The sequence below is a fragment of the Palaemon carinicauda genome, chromosome 5 (assembly GCF_036898095.1).
Source record: "Palaemon carinicauda isolate YSFRI2023 chromosome 5, ASM3689809v2, whole genome shotgun sequence".
Taxonomy (NCBI): Eukaryota; Metazoa; Arthropoda; class Malacostraca; order Decapoda; family Palaemonidae; genus Palaemon; species Palaemon carinicauda.
The window spans coordinates 123,380,073-123,405,839 of NC_090729.1; the positions used below are offsets into that span (position 1 = coordinate 123,380,073).

The window sequence follows — 25,767 nt, forward strand, 5'->3', positions numbered from 1 at the left end:
CCAAGTTATGGTACACTGACCCCTGAGATACATGTAACCTGGTGAACTCCATCCCCTTCCAAAGAATACAAATGATTACTGTATTCAAAGTTCAGCAGGACTTCTTACTAGCTCTTCTTTTTCCGAGAAGTAGCTAAAGAAGGGATAAGGACAAAGAATAACTAGAACTAGTAGCAGAAAAGAAAGAGGAGCAAGTGTGCTTCTTCTTCCCTTTGACAACAGAAGTCCTCTCAACCACTAGCCCCTGGGTTGTCAAGGTCCGAAGAGTCAATTAGGACGGTTCTCCCACGAAGGAGGATGTCAAAAGGAATTCCCCAGTTGAAACTACATCACTAGGGATACAAGGCACAGGGGAGCAGTAAATAAACCCACAGAAGGCACTATACTCCACAACAATGGCACTGTCCAGAGGGGTTCTGGCAAAAAGCAAGGATCCCCGATGGGTGGTCATTGAGGTTACCTCCTACAATGCTTAAAAAGGGCTGAAAACTCTCTAGACATATAACATCTTCAGGAGCTGACAATACATAAAGCAGCATGATTCCGACTTTTACTAATGTGTGAATTCCTCACAGGAGGGGGAAATACTTATATATGGTCATTATACACCATCCCCCTGCCTTTACTCATGAAGGACCGAGTCTGAGTAAACAAAGCAGACATAGAAAGATTGTTCCTAGGACAGAGAAAAGAACTGAAAAGGTTCTTTGGCATTAAATGAGGAGCCCCAACAAGGGATACTGATAAAAGCTTCTAACCTTCTTACCAAAGAGCTCCAATTGGGAAGGAGACTGTTGTCTACAATCAACACAAGGGGAATACTGCATGCAAGAAAGCCCCTACAAAGAGAACAAAGAAAGTGAGAACTGAAAGACACATAAGACAAATTGCTCACACACTTTAGCTTTTTTACCAGGAAGCTTCCGTTCGATAGAAGCCTTATGTTCACATTACATGAGCAAAGGATAAAGTCAAATCCATAAATCTGGCAATCAAGGATATATGTGGCTCTGAGTGGAGAAACACCCCTTTTATGATACCAACAACAAAAGATTGCCCCATTTGCCTGCTAGATGGCAATGGATGACCTCCTAAGGTAACCAGACATGCAAAGATCCTCTCAGAGAGGAGATGCTGAATAACATTCATGTGTGAAGTATAGGGATGCGACTGTCAAGTGGAAGATTTTGTTATGCGGTTGGTGAAGAAGGTCATGTAAGAGGAGAGCTCCCTCAGAACCTCTGTCAGCAGAAGTAGACAGATTGTGTGACAATCTCACCTTGTTGAGAAATCTCATCAGGCAGAAGGGGGGGAAATGTATACATGTCTAGATTGTCCCACAGGTGTTGCAAGGCATGTTTGGAGGCTGCCTGTGGGTCTGGGACTGGCAAGCAGTACAACGGAAGCTTTCAGTTGGCGGACAGCTCAAACAGGCCTATTAGCGGTGAAACCCAGAATCGGGACCTTGTTGGCTATCTACAGCTTGAAGACCATTCGGAACCAACTATCTGAGTCTTCCAACTCAGATTGTCTGCCAGAATGTTCTTCTTGCCTGGAATAAACAGAGCTGACAAGGAGTTCGCATTGTCTTTGGTCCATCACAGAATCTCGATAGCTAGATGGCATAGCTGCTAGGAAATAGTACCTCTTTGCTTGTTTAGATATGCCACCACCATTGTGTTGTTGCTCATCAACACTACGGAGTGGCCTGAAAGGAGGAGCCGTTGTAAATGTTGAAGGGGTAGACAAGCTGCCTTTAATTCCAAGATGTTTATGTGGCATTACCGATCACAATCAGACCACAGCCTGGAGGCCATGTGCTGTAACATGGACAGCCCCCACCCTTCCTTTTGATGCACCCATGAAGAGCATTAAGTCCAGGGGAGGCGAAAGAAGATCTAACCCTTTGAGAAGGTTGGAATCTAGGATCCACCAACTAAAGACTTTTTTCTAATTTGACCCTACCAGATTAAATGAAGGGTCCAAGCTCTGAGACCAGATTTATTTATTGATTTGGAGTTGACTGGCATCCTGACATCAAAGGTCATTGATGCCGATAACATTTGTCATAAATAAGGAATAAAAAGAAATTAAATTTAAAACCATAGAAGCAAAGATGTTCTTATATAAGTTAAATGGCTTCTAAAAGACTTGTTCTGAAATAAATCTAAAAAATACTGCTAGCATAGTACAACACATCCTGCCCAAGGATCATCGCAAGAATGAACCTGCCATCCTCACCTCAAGCCTCAAACAATTATCAATTTCTTATAGTGCTAAATGTGGGGCATTAGGTTGACAAATGCCCAAATAGTTGTCGCAATATGGCTGATGTTGGCCAGTCATCAGAAACTTGTGTGTCCAATGCGAAGAAGATAAAGAGTAGTCTCCCACTTTCGGGGCATATGTTATACCTCCAAGGAGATATGACATTCATTATTTCTCTCGTCTTAATTCCATCTAAACTATCCCAATGCTGCTACCAATAATCATCACACTCTTAATACTTGGTAAAAAAAAAAAAATTCTTATATAGGATGGCATAGTGTACTTTCTTAGTAGCAACTAAGCAGAACCATTCATTGCCAGTAAATCTGGCTCCTTATTTCCAGACACACCTAGGTGTGCTAGAACCTAGCAAAATTGAACTGTTATATCTCTCAGCCCCATAATAAAAAGATACTAAAATCTTTAAAACTAAAAGGTTACTGAAATTGAAAACTTCTAAAACTTGTAGGACACTTCTTACAACACTAAAAATGGTAAAATTGCCCTCCTCTTTCTAATGCTAATTTCTCAATATTGGTTAACATATCTTATAGTTTGGCAGTACATATAGAAGATACTAAGGGAAATGCTTTTCTACAATAAAAGACAATGCTATATACTCCAAATCCAACACCAGCATCAGATTTGGAGCCATCCGTAAATATAAAAGTTGATTCCCTATGTTCTTCAACATGTTCCACAAAAAGAGACCAGGCTTCTAAGTCAGTCATGTTCTTTTTAATACCGTACTAATATAATACTTGCAGGAAGATATCTCTGGTAATTTCAAAGGAGGGGTTGGTGATATCCTAAATGGAAGAAATTTATTTCTAGCTACATAATAACAGTTTCATTGTGTTACCCTAAATCCATAGGGTTGAGATTTTAGGTGTAACTCAAAACATGTTGAAGTTTTACAAGGTTTGCAGTCTGAAAAGCTAAAGAATTAAGAGATCTTTGCAACCTAAACTAATGCAGGATAGAAAACTTTCAGTAAAGGACTAAAGGTAACTCTCCAGTATCAACAAGGAGCCTTGGGATATGTGCAGTTCTAAAAGCTCCTGTGACCAATCTGATACCAGTAATGTGTAAGAAATCCAAAATCTTCAATCGGCTTGGATTGGCTAAGGAGTATATTTCACAACCATAACTAGTTTTTTTTTTTTTCTAATTAAGGCCTTGTACAACTTTAAAATAGTTTTGTGGTCTGCCCCCTGATGCATAGGGTAGAGCTTTAAAAAGATTCAAGAGCCTCTAGAGATTTTACTTTTAACACTTTCAAGTGAGGAACCCATGTCAGCCTGCAATTAAACATTAATCTAAAAAATCTAGCTTCACCTACACATGGAAGCCATTGTCCTTTGATGTACATATCAGGGTATGGATGTACTCCCCGAATACGGCAGAAATGGTCAACAACAGTTTTGCTCGTTGGAAAATTAAAATCACTTATATAAGCCCAGTGAATAATTTTGTTAATTGAGAGTTGTAGTTTTCTCTCAACCATTGCAATTCTAGCTCTAGCAAATGATATGGAGAGATCATCTACAAAGAATATTGTGAGAATACCTTAGAAATGACAGAGGATGTCCCATTTATGACTAACTCAAATACGGTTAGCCCTCTGAGAGTCCTTTCCAGCTATTTGGGATATTACCTTCTTTCTGGTCCCTGTCACCATCCTACAACAGGGTAACTTGACCCTGGTCTTTCCAGTTCTTGGAGCCTGGGGATTATGATGGATCGCCCAATCCAGCAATTTTCCTCATGCAAGCTAACACCTGTATAAAGGAATGATCAGACTCTTTGATTGATACGGCAGATGTTTTAGAGTTAGCTGGTGGAGGCTGCACACCATTAGAGTTGTCCGATTTGGCGTGTTTCGACTCCTCCAACTACAGACTAACATTCATAGGGTCAGGTTCATCAACAAATACCTCAACAGGGGAACGAAATCTAGAAGGGGGGGGGGGTGTATCGCAGGCAACGATGAGGAAGGTACTGTGTCCCAAGAGCCCTTCCACCATTATGGGTCACGGAACACTTTCGAAGCCCAGTTCTTTGGAAGGGTTTTTACATCCTTCGGCTCCCGGGGCTTAACTATGAAAGAGGCTACGAGACTAGCTGTCTCCCGAGAGGCCCCTATTGGCTGCGAAGCCTGCAGAGGCAACACGGGGACACCTACAGACTCCGGGGGAGGAGCAGTTGGCCCAGTACGAACAAATTTTTACTGGCAACAGCTGATAGTTGTCCATGAATGAAACTTGAAACCTCCCTTGGAGACCTAGAACGCCTGCTGGTTCTTGGGTGAAAGGCGTTTCGTGGAGGCACCGTCTTCTGCCTCGGTCTCCTACCCTTCTTGGTTACTTTGACTCGGATAATACCCAGCTTTGCTCACAAGGAATCAGATTTGTCAAGGGCAGCCTTGGAGTATGGATACCACAAGTGATCTTGAGAAGAAGGAAACTCCGAGGGTGGAGGAGCGGCATGCTAGGAAGCTGTACTCCTGTGCCTAGGGTCCACAGGCGGACTGGAACTCCTGGGAGATCGCGACACCGAGAGAAGGATAGGCACAGATTGTTTAATGGTCCCTGATAATCAGGCTGGAGTAGGGTCGATGACAGCTTGCTTTACAGTCAGCCCTCGGACTTTGCGGATTCGATTATTTGCAATACAGAGAACTGTATAACTCATCAAATAAAAAATCATGTATCCGCAGTTTTGCATAAGTACTCTTGCGGCCCACTGATTTCAAACCAACCGCACTCCTCTGCACCAGATCTGCTTCTTACTGCTTCCCTCTCTGCCCAGCACAACATCCCAACTCTTGCTGACTAGGCCTCACTCTTACTTTGTGTGTCCTTGCATGTGCATCTTCCGCTTCCTCCCAATGTATTTTTCCCCCCTTTTGCCCTGCTTTTGTTCAAGATCGTGGCCTCCAAGAGAGTTTCTTCAACTTCTGAAGGTTCTGCTAAATGGCAAAGGAAGCTCATGATGCTCTATGAGAAGGTAAAAGTCCTTGAAAAGTGCAACAAAAGGGGGGAAGTAGGCATCTGTAGGAAGACTTCGGCATTAACAAGAGTACTGTGAGTACTACATAGAGACTATTACAGATAAGATTTGTGCCGCTGTGGCTGCTAGTACCTCATGCAGTGCAAAGTTTGCTTCCAAAGTGAGGGAAAAGATCATGATAAAGATGGAGAATACCTTTTATTGTGGATCAAGGATCGTCGTTGACTAGCTCACTACTGTATCTGGGAAAAAACCAAGTCTCTACTCTACCATTTAACAGAGGATGATCCTCAGCCGTCCACCTGCCAAGATGTCGCAACCCAGTTGTCTTGCCAGGCCAGAGAAAGCTGGTTTGACAAGTTTAAGAGACAATTTTTTGCCTCAGGAAGTAAAAATTACTGAAGAGTCAGCCTCTGCGGATCACGAGGCTGCGGCAAATTTCCAGGACGAGCTTCAAAAGCTCATTATAGAGTAGGGGTACAAGTCAAGAATATGGATGAGAATGGTAGGTTTATGGACATTTATATTTAAAATTCTTATGTTCTATTGTTACGGTATTTTTTTCCCTAACGTTATCCCTACATTGAAGGGTCGGTTGCCTGATGCACCTTCTTCAATGCCTTCTATTAAAGGCATCCTCTTCCATTAGACCTCTTCTCACCTTATCTCGCCATCTAATTCTCTGCCTCCTACTTGATCTTCTCCCCCTAACAGGTTCTTCCAAAGCCGTCTTCACTCCCACCTTACCATCCATCCACAACACATGCCACCCCGCCTTTTCAGTTGTGACACCTATCACTTCTGTAATCTTTACTTCCCCTGCCATTCTTCTTATTTCATCCTTTCCCAATCTTTCAAGAAGTGATATTCCCATAATTCACCTCAGCATTCTCATCTCTGTTCTCTAAAGCTTTGCTCCCTCTTTACTTCTTAAAAGCCCAAGTTTCTGATCCAGATATTAACACTGGTCTATTACTGTGCTAAAGATCTTGACTTTTACCTTGATTGGTATTTTATTATCACATACCACTCCTGCTACCTTCCTCCACTTTTCCCATGTTGCTGCCATTCTATTCTCAACTTCAGCCTCACATCTTCCCTCCTGATTTATATAGTTGAGTAAAGATACTAAGAATCCCTGACCACTGTTTGGGGACTAACTTTCCATAACATTTTTCATATCCTGTGATAATACACAGCGAAATTAGCAGAGGTGACCCTCCCAAAACCTTGGGCTAACTCCGTAATGTGGCAAAATCCAAGATGGCCCCCACGTTCTCTTAGCCCATTCATTCGTTTGCATATGTTGACAATCAGCAGTGGTGTGTACTTCCACTTAATGTACTTGCGCTTAGAACATGCAAGACATATATTTTTACAGCATTTCCTGAAAATTATGACACTCATAATTGACAAAAGGAGAACAAAATCCAATATGGCCGCAATTCATATGCTAATTGTCGTTACATGAATACAACTATTGAGTGAAGATGATTAACTGACATTCCATCCCCAAAAAGGTAAATCATTAATGAATTCCATTAATACGTCTACCAGCATATACTGAATTCTCTAAATGCAAATGTATAATTTATGTGTGAGCAGCTGAAGTATGTAAGAGAAATTATATAAAATAAAGACTGCTAACATAACACACGACCGCAATATTCAAAAGAGTCAAAGTGACCAAGTTCATCTGCATCTGAACCAAATTAATCAGAATCTGTTAATGTTTCTGTGGCATCTGTGCATATGTCCAGCATAGTCTCCCCAAGTATAAAAGATTCCATCAGACTTTAGTCTGTCTTCTGCAGAAGGTGTGGAAATGCTCTACATGAAACCCATGTCAATCAAAGCTATGAATGGTTCATTGATATTGAGTTCCATGAAGCTAAATTTTTCAATTAATTTGTATTTTTACCTTTTCTCAGTGAATCATTGATGTTTAAAATAAAAAGACATTCATCAGTGATGCGATACTGCATGACTTCTATTAGGTCAAACTTTTCTTCACTATAATCTGCTAAAGCTATAACTTCAGCAATAGTTTTGTTTTCCATTGCTTCCATTTTTTAATTGGATGAAATGCTTTTCTTGTTGGGAGACTGATTGAAAAAATTTAATCTGGAATTTCTGTGAATTGTTGCACTGGAAGGCACAGTATCAGAAAACTTCCTTTCAATGAAAAATTCCGAGACAATATCTTTTCCACCAGTGTGTGCCATTTCAAAGTCCTTTACAAGTTCTTCTCATGCAACTTGGCATAATATTGCAAGGATTGAAAGGTGGTGTTTCCTAAATCATTATGGTAAGATGAAAACTAAAACAATGAGCCAAGTGTAAAACCTGTTCATCATTCGCAAGAAGTGCTGAAATTGGCCAAAGCATGCAGAGAAACTCTTATTCTGTTAATAAAATTGACTTTCCTTGTAAATTAGTAGCATTGGTCGTTTCAAAAAGTGTGATCACCCAGACTTCACTTTGGATCCCTTGTTCATTATCATCTCAATCCAGAGGTCCAAGGGTAAGCATGAATATGGTAGGTCTGTCATATATTGAGAAGAGTCCTTTATACATGTATTGACCTTTACCCACAGGTAAAGAACTAATTTCAAGTCAGAACTTGGTGAGCCATCTTCCATATTTGTTTTTATCCAGAGTGAATGTTTGAAGGCATCCCAGTCCTGAGCACTCAAGGCATGACAATTTTGGGAAAGTAAGATAGTAACAATTTTCTTTTGGTGACATGACTATGAACATTGGTTTGAAACCCTGTAAAAGCTCCTACTATTTGTGTTTGTGGTGAAACAAATTTTCCCAAACTATGGATTTATAGTTTGCCCTTGAATTGCTAGCTGTGCTATGACAGCAGATTGTCAGTTGCTGTCGTTACAGTTGGTTGACCACGCTCGAGTGCTTTGTAAGGTTGTACTTTGTGTGCACTTGAAGACATTTTTTTTCAGATCTCGGGGCTTATATTTTGTGAGTAGCTTGTCACAGTGTTTATTGGAATAATTTCAATCAATACTGTCAGGCTGAACAAACATGACATCACAATGTTATCATTGTCCAGAAAGGCTATAGATGGATAGCCTGAAGACAGTTTATAAAGGCAAACAGCATTGTTTTTTATGTCAAATTTTTCCCATGATGCATACAAATTTAGAACATCTCAGTAGCTTATACCAAGGGACAGGTTTTGCAGGTCAACTATCTCGCGACTTCTTGCGAGTCCAAGTACATTTAATGACAGTTGAGGTTTGGGTGATATATGAAAATAATAAAGACAAAGCTGAAACTTCTGCATCCTTACATGGTATAGAGAAGTTTTTTCACCAGGATATATATGCTCTTTTGATAGCTTCTCTTTCAGACATTAAGCTAGTGTTTATCAATTGTAATTTATCACAACTTTTTGTGTATGACCTTCCAGCAGTTACGTTATACACGATTGTGCTCATTTTTGTGATAGTGGTCATGAAAACGTAGTTTATTTCCAACCTGTTCCTTGATCAGCTTGATTCTGCTTGGTTTGATTGATGATACATCAAAACCATCATTCTCATCAGATTATTGTAGTTCTACACAAGATGTTGTAGTGTCCTGGAAGAACACGTGTTGAACTTAAGACAAAATGCATATTCTGAAGGTATAATTTAGAATAATCCCATTCTTTATTGTACAATGAACAAATATACTTTTTTCAACAAGATCTGATACCTAACATCTGAAGTAAATGAGTCACCAACTTTATGAATGAGAGCTAGGATTCTGTCCTTCAATGCAGCATCTTCTAGATGAAAAGTGTACAATTTGAATGTGTTCAACACATCATCTTTTTGTGCCAAACCGTAAGACCTCTTGCTACCTTGCCTTGCATGGGGAACCTGTGAGCAACAAGGATGGTAGCTCTGAAAGATACGAGGACTTTGTAAACTTTTAGTCTAGTTGCTTTTAATTGTAAACTGGTTAAAAGATTTTGATGGGAGAGAAAGACTACGGCTTTACCAAGCCCAATTAAAGTGATGTTTGTTCACTAGTGCTTGAGTGAGCGGGGTGGTTAGACTACCCCCACTAATTCCCTCCAGTGGAGGATAGTTACACCTTGCTAAAACCTTAATGGCTAGTTTCAGCTAATGCCGAAATAATGCTCCTATGTAAAGAGCGTAAGGTTTGTATCTAGTGTTAGAACGACTATAGTTTTGCCAATCTGAATTAGTGTTTGGTAATTTCAGTACCTGTACATTCTGTACTGTATTGTATTTGATTTATTAATTAAATTTTACCATTTTGAGAGTACGTAGATTGAATATAAATGTTAATTAGTGGAGCACATACTTTTTCTTAAAATTACATGTGCAGTAATTTACTTTACGTAGTGTGTTGGTGTTGGGTGGTATATCTTAGCAATCCATATTTGCCAATGGTTATATAAGCAGATGAAGAACCTGGTGAAGTAACGAGAACTTTAGGTGTGGAGGAAATAGCCCCCCTAAATCTCGAAGAAGTCACTGGCAGCAGGGTGACGGATTGGGTTTAAGGCAATAGACAAGCTGTCTCTCTTCAGTTTATACCCTTGATGCCTGGCGGATGATCTTACTATATAATTAGTATGGACTGGCAGAGGTCACTTGCCTTAGTTAGATAGGCACTGTGCATCACAAGGAACTGGCTATCCTTTGATGAATCTAGCCAATGAATCAACGATGGATTTAGTCATCTATGGAAAGTGAAAATGAAAGAATGGTCCCCAGTCCAGGGCATAGCGGGTTACTAAGAATCTCCCGGTTTATAAACACAAAAGAAAAATTGAAAATTGGTAATTGGAATGTTAAAACCATGAATCAGATTGGGAAGTTACAGCAACTGGAGAATGAATTCGAGAAGTATAATTTGGATATCTTGGCCCTAAGAGAAATGTGTTTTGTGGAGATTGGTAAGGGAATCTTAGACCAAGGCAATATGAATGTATGTATGTATGTATGTTTGTGTATGTACATACATACATGCATACACACACACACACACACACACACACACATATATATATATATATATATATATATATATATATATAAAATATATATATATATACACATATATATTAAATATATTCAGGAAGAACTGATGGAGTTGGAAGAGAGCAGGTTGAAATGATGATGATACCAAGAGCAGAAAAGGCATTAACTGAGTGGAGAGCTGTAAATAGCAGATTGTTACTTGCAAAGTTTAAATCAAAGCAGTTCAATATGAGCATTATAGTGTGCTATACACCAACAAATGATGACGCTGAAGAAAAAAAAAAAAAAAAGAGATAAATACTATTAAGAATTGCAGTGTAACAGATGTGATCCCCACAGAGAGAGATATGAAAATTGTGATTGTAGACTTCAATGTTAAAGTTGGAAAGATTAATCAAGGCATAGAGAATGTGATGGGTGTTGAGGGACTTGGGGAAGTTGCAAATGAAAATGGAGCCCATTTTTTAAGATTTTGTTCAGCTAATAATCTTGTTATTGGAGGTACTCTTTTCCACCACAAGGATATCCACAATATACATGGACTTCACCATGTGGCAATAACAAAATTCAGATAGATCACATAGCCATTAATAAAGAGAGGAGAAGGACTCTGAGAAATGTGAGAAGCTATACAGGTGCATAAATTGGTAGTGAATACTACCAAACTGAAATTAAAACTGAAAGCACCCTACAGAAATGTAGATAGAATCCCTATGTTTGATACAACCAAGCTTCTAGAAGATGAGCACAGAGAAACCTTTGGAATTGAATGAAGGAATCTATTTGCATTCTTATGAAACTTTAAGAGAAGAGCAGACAATTAACAAAGAATGGTGTGATATTAAGAACATATATCAGTCAGTTGGTAGTGAAGTTTTGGGACATGCAGTTACAAGGAGAAAGCCACGGATATCAAATGATACTTGGGATACTGTAAAAAGGAGACAAAAACAGAAATTGAATACTGAAATTTTTCGAGGAAGTAATGAAAATTACAAGGTAGTGCATGCTAAGTATTCCAGTATTGATAATGAAGTCAAAAGAAAAGCCAGGAATGACTGGAGAGAATTTTTAGATAGTAAAGCACATGCGGCTGACAAAGCTATGAATTCAGGGAGTGGCTATGGTGCAGGAATTGCTCACAGAATTATTAATGAAATCTCCACGGGGGCAAAGAAGAAGCATATACCCATCAAAGAGAGAGATTGATCTGTTATAACAATCGAGAATGAAGAAAGGCCATGAATAGGAGATATGAAGGGAATAATTTGATCGATATACCTGCAGCTAATGAAGACCTTGATGTGCTCATGAATGAATTCAGTGTTTGAAGTCAAAGCTATCCTCAAAAAACTAAGATAGAAAGCCACAGATACAATGGAATAACTGCCGAGATGATATTGGCCGAGAATGAAGTGACTCTCAGAATACTTAAAAGACATGTTGTACAGCAATGTGTAGAATATAGGAAGCCACTGTTTATGGCATTTGTGGTCTATGAAAAAGCCTTTGATAGTGTGCACCGGTCAATTTTGTGGAGGGTCCTGCATTATTATGGAACTCTTAAATATGTAAATTTGGTTAAGTCTGTTCATGAGCATAGTAAGTGCAAAGTTAATGTTAGTGGAGTCTTTTCAAATGAATTTCCAGTGAACAGTGGAGTACTCCAAGGGAATATGTTGTCACTTATGTTGTTTATCCTCATAGATTTTGTAATCCATAGAACAGATGGAGAAGGTGGAGATGGATTATTATTATTATTATTATTATTATTATTATTACTCGCCAAGCTACAACACTAGTTGGAAAAGCAGGATGCTATAAGCCCAAGAGCTCCAACAGGAAAAAGTAGCCCAGTGAGGAAAGGAAACAAGGACATAAATACACGATATAAGAAGTACTGAAAAATTGAAATAAAACATTTTAAAAAACATTAACAACATTAAAACAGATAATTCATTTAAAACTATACGTAAAAACTTATGTCAGCCTGTTCAATATAAAAACATTTGCTGCAACTTTGAACTTTGAAAGTTCTACTGATTCAACTACCAGATTAGGATGATCATTCCACAACTTGGTCAAAGCTGGAATAAAACTTCTAGAATACTGTGTAATATTGAGCCTCATGATGGAAAAGGCCTGATGAGAATTAACTGCATGCCTAGTATTACAAACAGGATGGAACTGTCTAGGAAGATCTGAATGTAAAGGATGGTCAGAATTAGGAAAAATCTTATGCAATATGCATAATGAACTAATTGAAAGACGGTGCCAAAGATTAACATCTAGACCAGGAATAAGAAATTTAATAGAACGTAAGTTCCTGTCCAACAAATTAAGATGAGAATCAGCAGCTGAAGGCCAGATATGAGAACAATACTCAAAACAAGGTAGAATGAAAGAATTAAAACACTTCTTCAGAATAGATTGATCACCGAAAATCTTAAAAGACTTTCTCAATAAGATAATCTTTTGCGCAATGGAAGAAGCCAAGAGACCTAATGTGTTTCACAAAAGTAAATTTGCTGTCGACAATCACCTAAAATTTTACAAGTCATATAAAATTAATGAAACATCAATGCCGAGATCTGGATGTTGAGGAGCCACTGTCCTTGACTTACTTACAATCATACTTTGAGTTTTGTTAGCATTCAACTTCATACCCCATAATTTGCACCCTGCACTAATTTTAGCTTGATCTCTATTAAGAGATTCAGCAACCACAGATCTACATTCAGGAGATGGAATTGAAGCAAAGAAATCAGCATCATCTGCATATGCAACAAGTTTGTTTTTTAGGCCAAACCACATGTTTATAAGATGAAATGTATATAAGATTGGATTGGATTGGTAGTAGGAAATTAGCTGATCTAGAATAAAGTCATACCTCTCTTCACCAAAGAATCTTCTTATGAAATCTTCACGCTGCGAAACGAGATGCGAATATTTTTATGACTTATTATGAAAAAAATGTTTCATGTTAAGAAAAGAGTTGCCAGCCAGGCCAAGAATAAAGTCACCCATTTTAAGAAGTTGAAGAAAATGGGTTTACACAATAGAAAATGTAACTGTAGTCTATAGTAGGGGTAACTATAATAGTATAGTACATATGGTATTGTATATTTTGTATATGTAAAGTATTGTACTATATGTATTGTATTATTTTCCATTCATTATTACATTGTTCTAATAACTACTTAAAACAGGTATTAACAGTTAGTTTAGGTATATTGAATGATTCAAATGTATTTGGCTGTACAGTATTTCATTGTGGTTATACTGTAGCGCTTATTATAAAATTCAATGTGGTATTTTGTTGGGTTTGGAATGAATTAGGCGATTTACATGTAAAATGCGACTCACAACACGAAAAAATCACATTACGAAAGCCACTCCAGAATGAATTAATTTCGGGTTGTGAGGCATTACTGTATGCTGATGACGCTGACCTTATTAGCAGAACACCATAGGATTTGCAAAGCTTGCTTACCAGAATGCATGAAATATCACAGGACGTTGGGCTCAAGATAAATGGTAGAAAGACAGATGATGAGAACTGAATATGCAATGGAAGATGAAATATCATTGGAAGAAGAAAGGATTAATGAGGTAGAATCATTCTCATTATCATTACTTGCTAAGCTACAACCGTAGTTGGAAAAGCAGGATGCTATAAGCCCCAGGGCTCCAATACAAAAAATAGCCCAATGAGGAAAGGAAGTTTAAGAACAATAACAACATTGAAATAAATCTTTCATATATAAACTATAAAAACTTCAAAATAACAAGAGAAAGAGAAACAAGATAGAATAGTGTGCCCGAGTGTACCCTCAAGCAAGGGGATCTCTAACCCAGGACAGTGGAAGACCATGGTACAGAGGCTATGGCCATACCCAAAACTAGAGAACAATGATTTGATTTTGAAGTGTTCTTCTCCTAGAAAAGCTGCTTACCATAGCTAAAGAGTCTCTTCTACCCTTACCAAGAGGAAAGTAGCCACTGAACAAATAAAGTACAGTAGTTAACCCCTAGAGCAAAGAAGAACTGTTTAAATATTTAGGAACTATGATTTCTAATACAGGGTCTTTAGAATTGGAGTTAAAGACTGAAAAGAGCAAATCAGACAATGGTTAGGTTAAATAAAATTTGGAAATCAAATCACCTGAAATTACACATAAAAATCAGGCTACATATCAGTTTAGTGAAATCAGTGTTACTGTATAGACAAGTCATGGTATGACAATGAAACAATATCCAACAGATTTTGTATATTTGAGAACAAAGCCCTTGGTAGAATATTGGGAGTTAAATGGCAGGACACGATTAGAAATGAAATGATAAAAAGAGATTACTCAAGTGCCATATTAGGATGAGATCATGGTGAGGGGTAGATGGAGATGGTTTGGTTATGCTCTTCGCACTCCCATGAGAGATTAGTTCACCAAAATTTCAACTGGGCTCCACAGGGAACTAGAAGAGTTGGAATACCCCAAACATACTGTACATGGCTGAGGACTATGAAGTGTGAAGTAAAAGATGACGTATGGAGTAGTATTGATTTAAAAGCTCAAGATAGAGACGACTGGCGAAATCTATCCGAGGCCCTTTGCATTAATAGGCGTTCGAGGAGATGATGATGACGAGTGTATTCATAACATATGGCAGGACATCACTAGAACAAATCCCTCATCCTTAATCACTCCGACAGACAAAATGTCCCACAACACAAACTCTCCCCTTACTTTTACGTCAACTTGATTCTTGAACAGAAGGAACATTTAAACAAAACACAATATTAATACTATATTTCTCACAACCTAAATAACAATTTTAAAAAAAAATCGCCACCACACTTATTACAATAATACTGGCACACATCCATGATAACACTACACTATGGCAATCTGCCACAAGCCTCAATTGATCAAGGTAATCATCCTCATCAGTAGCAGCAGCAGCAAACAGAACAAATTCACCAGCCGGGTCATCAACAGTCGCAAGAATTCTCCATGAGCAGTCTATTCAAAAATCATTAAACAGACAGGGTCCCCGTCATCAATCTATCTGTATAGGCAGGGGACAAAAACCAGACCACGGTAAAAAAAAACAAAAAAAAAACTCCAAAGGAGTTAAAGCCTGCAAATAAAAAAGAAAAAAAAACACTCACGGACACTCCTAGCCAACTAAACAATTGCACTTTAACCAAATATAAATAAATGGATTCTATCATTCACAATCACTACAATCATAGATAAACAATACTTAAAAATATTATAAATCACTTCCAAAGTTTGAAGAAATAAAATATAAATCAAACACACACTCTCTCTCTCTCTCTCTCTCTCTCTCTCTCTCTCTCTCTCTCTCTCTCTCTCTCTCTCTCTCTCTCTCTCTCTCTCTCTCTCTCTCTCTCTTCTCTCTCTCTCTCTCTCTCTCTCTCTCTCTCTCTCTCTCTCTCTCTCTCTCTCTCTCTCTCTCTCTCTCTCTCTCTCTCTCTCTCTCTCAAAAACAACTTGAAAAAAAGGTTAATCCTCCAACATTCCTTCCCCCTTACTATGCCAAATCCTTATCACACAAACACTTACCTATTTTTCCCCATTACCCAATCATAGTCAGGAACAGGGCCTCTGCTCCAAGTAACTGGGCCTTCAAGTACTCTCTCATTCACATCAACCATATCGCTATCATTCCTTGTATTATTAAGGTTCCTGTCTATACTCCTATCATTTAATATATCATGCACTATCCCACCTACCTCATTATCATCCTACCCTAAAATCTCAATTATTTCCATCAACAATTCATCTATTTCATCAAAACCATTGTCTACTTCAACAAAAGAATCATTCATCCTACTTACCATTCTCCTATCTCTCAGTCTCACATTAGTCATACTTTCTTTTACATCATCTTCCGAAAAACCACACACACTATAAGTATCATTCATACTCATCTACATTTCATCTGCATTAATACGTTCATCTTCCATACTTACAAGTACATTTACACCCTTGTCATGCCTATTCTGAGTCTCATCTGTGCCTACAATTTTCCCCTGTACTTTTTCCTAACTAAAATTTGTCAAACGCTTCTTTTTCCTATATTCAACTAACACTAATTGCTTATTTTCAAGCCATAACTTCACACACATGCTAGGTTCATGATTATAAATTTTCAACCAATTATTCATCTCATTCTCACAAACATTGACCGTATTCCCTTCACACACACAGGAGAATTCACCAAGCTGAATCCTCTAACAATCTGATTTCCTGGACTAATGGCTGACATGATCCCTTCTTCCTACACACCCTTGCTATATGCCCATCTACACCATATTTAGTGCACTTAGCACACTGTTCCTTGCACATCCTCACAAAAGGCCCATCCATACCACAACTTCCACAAATCACATTTGTTTGATCACTCTTATATCCACTTGCTATATGCCAAGTCATACCACACCAATAACACTTAACCACATTCTCCTAATTCCCTAACCCAAATTAACTTACTATCGCCATAAAGTACTTAGCCGACAAAACCTGTCATACTCCCAAAAAAATGTCATATACATCCATGGTACTATGTTCATCAAATCTTTATCACCGAGGTACCTCTCTCATAAAACTGTCTAATATACTTCAACTTCATTTTCAATACTATCTTCACTGCCTAATCCCTTTTTGTTTCCTTCTCTCTCATTTGAATAGAATAAATCTAATTCTACACTCAAACTCCTATTCTTAATTATACCCTTTTTTCATACTTACCACTTTCATCCATTCATAATCATCCTCACTCTCATCCTGACTTTTTTCTTTTCCTTCTTCACATCACTATTACCTTTCCTCTCATTCTTCCTCTAACCTTTCTGTTCATCCTTGTTATGCCCAAACCCTTTACCTTCACTATCACTTTCCTCCCTGTTATCACTTACCTTAGCTTTTTCTTCCAATATCAACCCTTTACCCAAAGCAGAGGCCACTCCCATGAACATTTCCATCATTTCTGTTACCTAACCCATCATAGCTTCCATGCATTCCTTATTCTCTCGCATCCTTATCTCAACAACCTCTTCCACTCTTTCTACTGTCCCCCTCAGCACTTTCAGTTCCTTTGACATCTTATTCTCACAACTTAGCCTCGCATTCTCTAACAATAACTTCTCTCGTTCTTTACTCAACCTTAATTCCTCCCTCAGTAACTTTTCCTCTTCCATTTTTCGTCACTCACAAATCTAATTCTAATCCTAATTCAGTCCTTTGTCCAACAGTCCAGTTTCTTTCCCACACTGGCACTCCCTGTTTGGACGCCAAAATAATTTGGCTGGATGTCACAAGAACAAAACCCACACCCTTAACCCCTTTGCTACGATGACATTGGTACGCGTCAAAATATGCCAGGTAATACACACCGTGACGTCGGGATACGTGATCATTATTATTATCTAAACTACGAAAGAGTATAGCACATGGTTGTATATCACAAACACTTCACACTCAGGAAATTTAACTAAAAAAAATCTCCTCTCTCTAATATTAGTCCCTCCTCTTCCTGTCTTTAGCCAACTAACAAAATCTTTGAGATTCTAGCCTTTATTTTCAAATATGTAAGAGCTATTTTAGTATTTTTTTTTGTTACCATATAATAATCACACCAATCTCTGTAGCCAAGGTAACATTCCCTACCTGAAGCATTACTCAAACTGGACACCTTCCACTTAAAGATGTAGGTATTTTCACATCTCATCCTACCGCCCACTGAAATACTTGCAATTCCAGTCGTTATTCATGATTATGTAAGGTCTATTTTGGTGTTCACATCTCACCTCACTACCAATGGGAATGCTTGCAATTCTAGTCCTTATTCATGATTATGTAAGGTCTATTTTATTGTTTTTCTATGTTGCCATAGTGTTCAAATCCCAGAGAAAGCCTCTCCGCCTTGAACTACAAGTTCCACTCACAACAAGACAAAAACTTACCAGTAATGGAAATTGATGACACACGACAAGATTTGTCTTTTTCTTATTTTATTACTTATTTCCCAACTATCATTTCTACAAAATAATATCATCTTCATGACTTACATATTTCATATTATTATTGTTCATTGTTTTCACGGGTAAAAGTTATCCTATTGTCATTATTTCCATTTATTACCATTCTACGCAGTATTCATCATGTTCTTACATGAGCAGTCTCTATTTCCAAATCTGTGAAATACCCAAAACAGGAATGATCCAGTTCATAGTGACAGTCACACACAAATTGGAAGGACAGATGAACGAACAAACCTTTTGTCTAATGAACTAAATTCATATTTCCTCTCTCGCAGAAATATGTATTTTTTTTATCATATTTCTTTATCGCATATACACCATACTTATTATGTAATGAGCAATAAAACAAAAAAAACATGGAAATGTAGCTTATTATAGAGTAAGTGAGCAAGTATATCAGAAGGTGACAAATCTCGTATATAGCTTGAGTAACGGATCCACGACCTCGTAGCGAAGGGGTTAATTACTCTGACAGACAAATTGTCCCACAACACATACTTTCCCCATACTTTTACATCAACTGGACTATTGAACAGAAGGCACATTGAAACAAAACATAACCTTAATGCTACATTTCTTACAAACTAAATACAATAACTATTCAAAAGGAAAAAAGAACACTCAAAACTAAAGAAATAAATAAAGGCAACATTCAAATTAACTAAAAAACACTACAGTCAGTCCCTGCTGTACGCGAGTTTATACTTCGCAATTTCACTTGTATGTCACGGAAAACTGCATTGCATATTAAATACAAAATCAAATATCCGAGATAAAAAAATCTCGCGGCACGATGATTTAAAAAAGCCTGCACTCCTTTGCACTGGCCTTGCTTCCTACCACTTCCCTCTCCCTCAAGCCACCTCTTGCTGTACACTATATATCCATTTACTACTGTGGTAAAAAATTGAGATATAATTGAAATAAACAGAATTTTCATTAAACTGGTCACTTAACTGTATCCAAAAATAATGCATGTAATATTCACATTTTAGCATTGTAATTATAAATAAAAACAGCAAATTATAATCCCCGTTGTCGACGTTTATGCTTTCAAAATCAGCTGATTTAGGCATGCTACCGAAAGATATTTCATATTTCCCAAAAGAAACAATTATTACTAAGATATTTAAGTTTTTTATTTATAAATTAAGTTGTATTTCTGTTTAAGAAAGTATAAAAATAAAACACTATTTATGAGTTTTAACACAACGTTTACATAATAATCTATACTCAATGTTTACATATCCAAAAAAAATGTTTTTGATGACGGAAGTATTGTAATACTGTAACTATAAAATTAATTATTACTTAAACACACAGCTAAAGTATATGACTTTACTGAGCATACTATATGTTGTTAAGCTACTATGTAACTAGAAAAAATCATTACAAATATGGAAAATTCAGGTGTTTTGGTTTTGTTGTTATGGTGACTGTATGCATTTACGCAAAGATTATAGTGTAACTAACGATACTTTCATCATTGTCTTTTCATTTTCTAACCCATTGAAGTAGAAGATGGGTTAAATATTATTATCGGGTTACTGTAGATATCGGACGGTACTGCGCAAGACGACAAATCAGGGATTGCGCCATGCTTCAAGTTGCTGCATATAGCTTCGTAAGAAAATGGTTAGTGGTCACCGTATAAAATATGTACTGTATACGCAGGACTCTCCACAAAATTGGCCGGTGCACACTATCAAAGGTTTTTTCATAGTACACAAATGCCATCAAAAGTGGATTTCTATATTCTTCACATTGTTGTACCACATATCTTAAAATGAAAATTTGGTCAGTACAGCTTCTACCTTTTCTAAATCCGGCATGGTTATCTTTCAGCTTTTCATCAATCTCTCTCTCTATTTAGAATGAACATACTATATATTTTCATAAGTGATGTAAGAGTAATGCCTGTAATGATTGCAATCAGTAACCTCGACTGTATAATACTGTACGTAAATACTACTGTATGTACTCGACAATATATACAGTTTACTAATGTACGCTACAGTGTGCTGACTTGACATAATAGCCCATGTCTACTTACTGAAAACAGCAAACACTTAAAAATGTTACCTTAGCTAATTAAGTTGTACTGTAGTGATAGTACTCTACATATAATACAGTAACATACACTACAGTAACAGTGAGTGTTATATTAGATAGGAACAACAGTGTTTTGTTGTTGCAGTATATTATTTACGTATACAGTAAATTTCCCGATGACTAGTGTTGTGTACCATAGTCTTACTGTGTACAGTACTTAGTACATGTGTGTACATGTACTGTACACTTACAAAAATGTGTCCATACTGTAAAATAATACTTATACTGTGAAACAAACCAAGTAAAAACTATATTAAGGAGTAAGGTGGGTTACTTAATGTGTTAATCGACCGCGTGTAGGCAATGGTCAGTGAGTTGTCAGGTTAGGAGTTAACCCACCCTATGGCAGCAAGTATTGGCGGATTCTTGCTTTTGCGCCTGTCTCTGTTAACAAAATCCCGCAAATACTGTAAGGAGAGCTGACTGTGCAGCCTTAACATGCTCTTCAACCCACAGCTCATCTTTCATGAATGAAGAGCAGTGTTCGTAAGCGCGCCAGTCACCAACAACCATTCCTCTCAGAGAGAAAACAGAGGTATGAGCTCACCACCGCTCGTATGGTCTAGCACTCGCGAGACTCTTTCTTTGACGGCACAGCAAAATGGGGTTACGACTACAGGGAGTCGGGAGTCACGATCAACAGGCCGCTCCAAAGAGCTGGAACAAGTTAGTGAAGAATCGCATACAGTAATGCCTCAAGATACAAAATTATTTAGTTCAGGAGTGGCCTTCGTTTCATGAAAATTTCGAACCATGAGGCACATTTTACATGTAAATTGCCTAAATTGTTCCAAATCTTATAATACAGTAATAGCATAACCACAATGAAATACTGTACAGTACAGCCAAATACATTTGAATCATTCAATATACCTAACCTAACTGTTAATACGTGTAAATTAAGCAGTTATTAGAACAATGTTATAATGGAAAATAATACAATACAAATAGTACAACACTGAACCAATAAGAAATATACACTACATACCATATGTACTGTACTATTATTATAGTTACCCTTACTATAGAGAAGTACATTTTCTATTATGTATAAACAACCCTTTTTCTTGAAATGGCTCATATTTTTAATGGGTAACTATTTCATTCTGGCCTGGCTGGTGAATCTCTTTTTCGTATCATGAAATTATTTTCGTAATATGAGGCGAAAACTCTTTGCATCTCGTTTCGCATCCTGAAAATTTCACAGGCAGAAAAATTTTTATCAAGAGGTATGACTAGAGTACTCGTTTACGAGGTACTCAAGGGGGGACCATCCAAGTAAGGAAGCACTCTCATGCTGAGCAAGCTTAGCTTGCATGCTCACCCTGAGGGGATTACATGCCTGGCTGGAACTGCAATAAGAACCCACCTACACTCCTCAGGTGGAAGAGAAGCTGCAGAGGAACTTCCCTTCAGTAGCTCCTGCAGTGCCCTAAGATTCAACCCCTCCAAAAACTGCTCCTTCATGTGGAAACCCAAAAGCCTCAAGGAAGGCCACAAATGACACAGTGTCAAGAGAGCTAGACTACCCACGTGTGGTGAGCGTTGCCAATTTGTTAGGGGAAGCAACAGGGTCCTCTGGGCCCTAAAGTTGTCCAGGATGTTAATGGTCCTCACTCTTTCTCGACCATCCCCCAAAGGAAGCGGAACGAGCAGGATTAGCGGGAAGAATACAAGGCACTGTAGAAAGAAGTCAGGATTTTTTCAACCTCGAAGAAGACCCCAAGGGAGAAGAATCCCTTTTAGACTTCTTTTTTCGTCGCCTACCATACCACTCCCAGTGGAAGGATGACCACTACCAACACTCATCACAGGGAAAAGCCTATGTGCAGGAGTGTCGTCTGCAAGCAGGCCAAAGTCAGGAAGGATGTCTCCATAAGACATGCCGAAAACACAGCCCACTATGCCAGGGCAAACGCACATAGTAGCAGTTCTTAAGAGACCACACAGCCAGGTAAGTACCCGTATAGGGATTCATGGTAGAACGAGACTGCATGTCTTCACTCTACCAAGCCATAAACAAGTGGCGTATATCACTGGACAAGTGCGCGTGTGATAGCCAGTCTACGCCCCACTACCACCCCTAACTAGCAGAGAGTAACTGACACCACATAACAGCTTATGGCTAGATTCCAGCTACGGTGAAAAAATATATCCATGGTAAAGAGCGAAGGATTGGTATTCATGTAGAAACAAATGAATTTTTTTTATCCTACTTTACTTGAGTAATTCACTTTCTCTGTTATTGGTAATTCACATGGCAATGTTTCTAACTCAGATTTCCCAAATGAACCACTTTTCCATCTAAGTCTTCTCCACGCTCACCCTGAGGGGATTACATGCCTGGCTGGAACTCCACGAAGAACCCACCTGCAACTCCTCAGGTGGAAGAAGAGCTGCAGAGGAAGCGTCAGCACGCGATACGAGACTGACTGGAAGGAACTTCCCTCTAGCAGCTCAGTGGGGAAGGTCGTGACCAACACCTGTGGAGGAAGCTGTATGCTCCTGCAGTGCCCTAAGATTCAACCCCTCCAAAAACTGTTCCTTCATGTGGGAACCCAAAAGCCTGAAGGAAGGCCACAAATGACACAAAGTGTCAAGAGAGCTAGACTACCCACGGGTGGTGAGCGCTGCCAATTTGTTAGGGGAAGTAACGGGGTCCTCTGGGCCCTAAAGTTGTCCAGGATGTTAAATAGTCCTCACTCTTGCTCGACCGTCCCCCAAAGGAAGCGGAACGAGCAGGATTAGCGGGAAGAATACAAGGCACTGGAGAAAGAAGTCAGGATTTCTTCGACCTCGAAGAAGACCCCAAGGGAGAAGAATCCCTACCATACCACTCCCAGTGGAAGGATGACCACTACCAACACTCATCACAGGGAGAAGTCTATGTGAAGGAGTGTCGTCTGCATTTATGGCAAAGTCAGTGAGGATCCGTCTCCATAAGACATGCCAAAAGCTCGGCCTGCTATGCCAGGGCAAACACGCATAGTAGCAGTCCTTTAGAGACCACACAGCCAGGTAAATACCTGTATAGGGGTTTATGGTAGAGCGAGACTACATGTCTTCACTGTACCTAGCCATAAACAAGTGGCATATATTACTGGGCAAGTGTGCGTGGGATAGCCAGTCTACGCCCCACTACCACCCCTAACTAGCAGACAGTAGTTGACACCTCAAGTAACAGCTTATGGCTAGATTCCAGCTACGGTGAAAAAAATATATCCATGGTAAAGAGCGAAGGATTGGTATTCGTGTAGAAAATGAATCTTTCTTATCCTACTGTACTTGAGTAATTCATTTTTTCTGTTATTGGTAATTCACATGGCAATACTTCTAACTCAGATTTCCCAAATGAACCACTTCTCCATCTAAGTCTTCTCTGGAAGCTTTTGAATGGACACCTGACAGTAGTAACTTAGCCCCTCAGATTATGGGGCATGACAAATTATTTTACCAATGTTGAAAAATACCAAAGTACTCAAATATGAAAAATGTAACATTAAAAATAGGAAAACTTGTTGAGAAACTTACTTGTATAGAATTAGTTTTGGGTCCCGACGTCGATCATGATAACCATGGTAACCAATACACTTCTTCACTTTGCAGTTCTTCACTTTACATCTATTAACTTTGTACGTGAAAACATCAAAATCAGAGCCTAAAAAAAACCAAAATGAAGGAAATGTTTAGTCATATTAGAATTAAATAAAGTTTACATATATGTACAGTACGTGCAGTAAAATCACCAATATTAGGGGACATTCATTAGTACGTGCAGTAAAATCACCAATATTAGGGGACATTCATTAGTACGTGCAGTAAAATCACCAATATTAGGGGACATTCATTATTAACATATAACTTGACAGTTTTACCTAACCTGGGCAAGACTTGAACACATTAATTTAATTTTTACATGGGCAGTACATAAACTCGAGCAAATTTGTTTTACATGGGTAGTACATAAACTAAAGCACCACAGCTGAACAGCAGAGATGAAACGTGAAAGCCATAAACCTTTTATTGTTGTAATCATGTAACAGTTTCAGCAGATACGTAACTGGCATACACATTAGAATTGGAAAACGAGCAATGTATTGGTCTCCAAACAATAAATTTTGCTTTACATGAGAATTTTTGGTTAACAAGTGCTAGAGAGACGTAGGCGATGCGCAGAAATCAGTAAAGATGTGGCAATACGGTGCCCACGCAGTGCTCACTCTGTATACTGAAAATGCAATGTCTCATTATCATGGCATTTTACCAAAAAGGCAAAAGCAGTATTCTCTAGATAGCTTCCTTGTAAAAGTTCATCATAAAGGTTTAAAGGTTACTCATGAATGGCAGACGCAAGAGACAGTGACAATACCCTAGAGACTGACCATATATTCAAATGATCAGTGCCCAAGCCCCTCTCCATCCAAGCTAGGAACAAAGAGGGCCAGGCAATGGCTGCTGATGACTCAGTAGGTACACCTCTAGGCTCCCTCAAAGGGGGGGGGGGGGTTCCATACCTAAAAAGGATGGTGAGATTGCAGACACTACAAAGTGTAAAAAAAGATGAAAAATTGTCCAGAAAGCATAAATTAAGTTATTCAGTTAGTGATAGTGAACGTTGTTCAAAATAGAGAACTCTCATTATTTTACAAGAAGTACTCACAGAGGGAGATTCTTCTTCGAAGTAGCAACCGACTCCCTCCTCCTCCTCCCGTCTCCCTCGTAACAGCCACGACTTCTCTCAAAGGTAAAGTGCACGTTAATTTCACAACATTAATATTTTTGGGAGTTGTGATGGCTTATTGGAAATGTCCCTGACTTGCGTTCTGCTGGACGGGGGTTCAAGTCGCCCAAAAGCTTGATAGTTTCTTGTAGCATCTACAATCTTACCATCCTCGTGAGGTAAGGTTGGGGGGTTGGGAGAGCCTACAGGTCTATCTGCTTAGAAGTCATCAGCATCAACTGCCTGGCCGCCCTCCTTGGTCCTAACTTGGGTGGATAGGGGGCTTGGGCGTTGATCATATGTATATATGGTCAGTCTCTAGGGCATTCTCCTGCTAGCTAGGGCAATGTCACAGTCCCTTACATCTACCACTCATGAGTAGCCTTTAACCTTTAAAGTGTTGTATGGTCTCCAAGGCCTTTCCTGTTTACGGCTAGAACAGGGAATCCAATAAATGTACAACCTGATTACCAAGGCCAGTGTATCAATGTTCAGAGCAAGGACTCGGTGAATATACAGGAGACCTGTAAGTTCAGGCTCATTTGAACTAGCCACAGCACCTCCAA

At 38.6% G+C, this 25,767-nt stretch overlaps 1 protein-coding gene across 6 annotated transcripts in view; it reads right to left on the minus strand.

The window, feature by feature from the left end:
• LOC137641459 (uncharacterized) overlaps positions 1-25,767 on the minus strand; it is a 256,984-nt gene that overhangs the window by 16,943 nt on the left and 214,274 nt on the right. For all 6 annotated transcript variants that reach the window (XM_068374031.1, XM_068374035.1, XM_068374034.1 and 3 more), the window contains one exon: positions 24,013-24,139. In XM_068374031.1, coding sequence (XP_068230132.1) covers positions 24,013-24,139 — 127 coding nt within the window. The remainder of the gene's footprint in view (positions 1-24,012; positions 24,140-25,767) is intronic.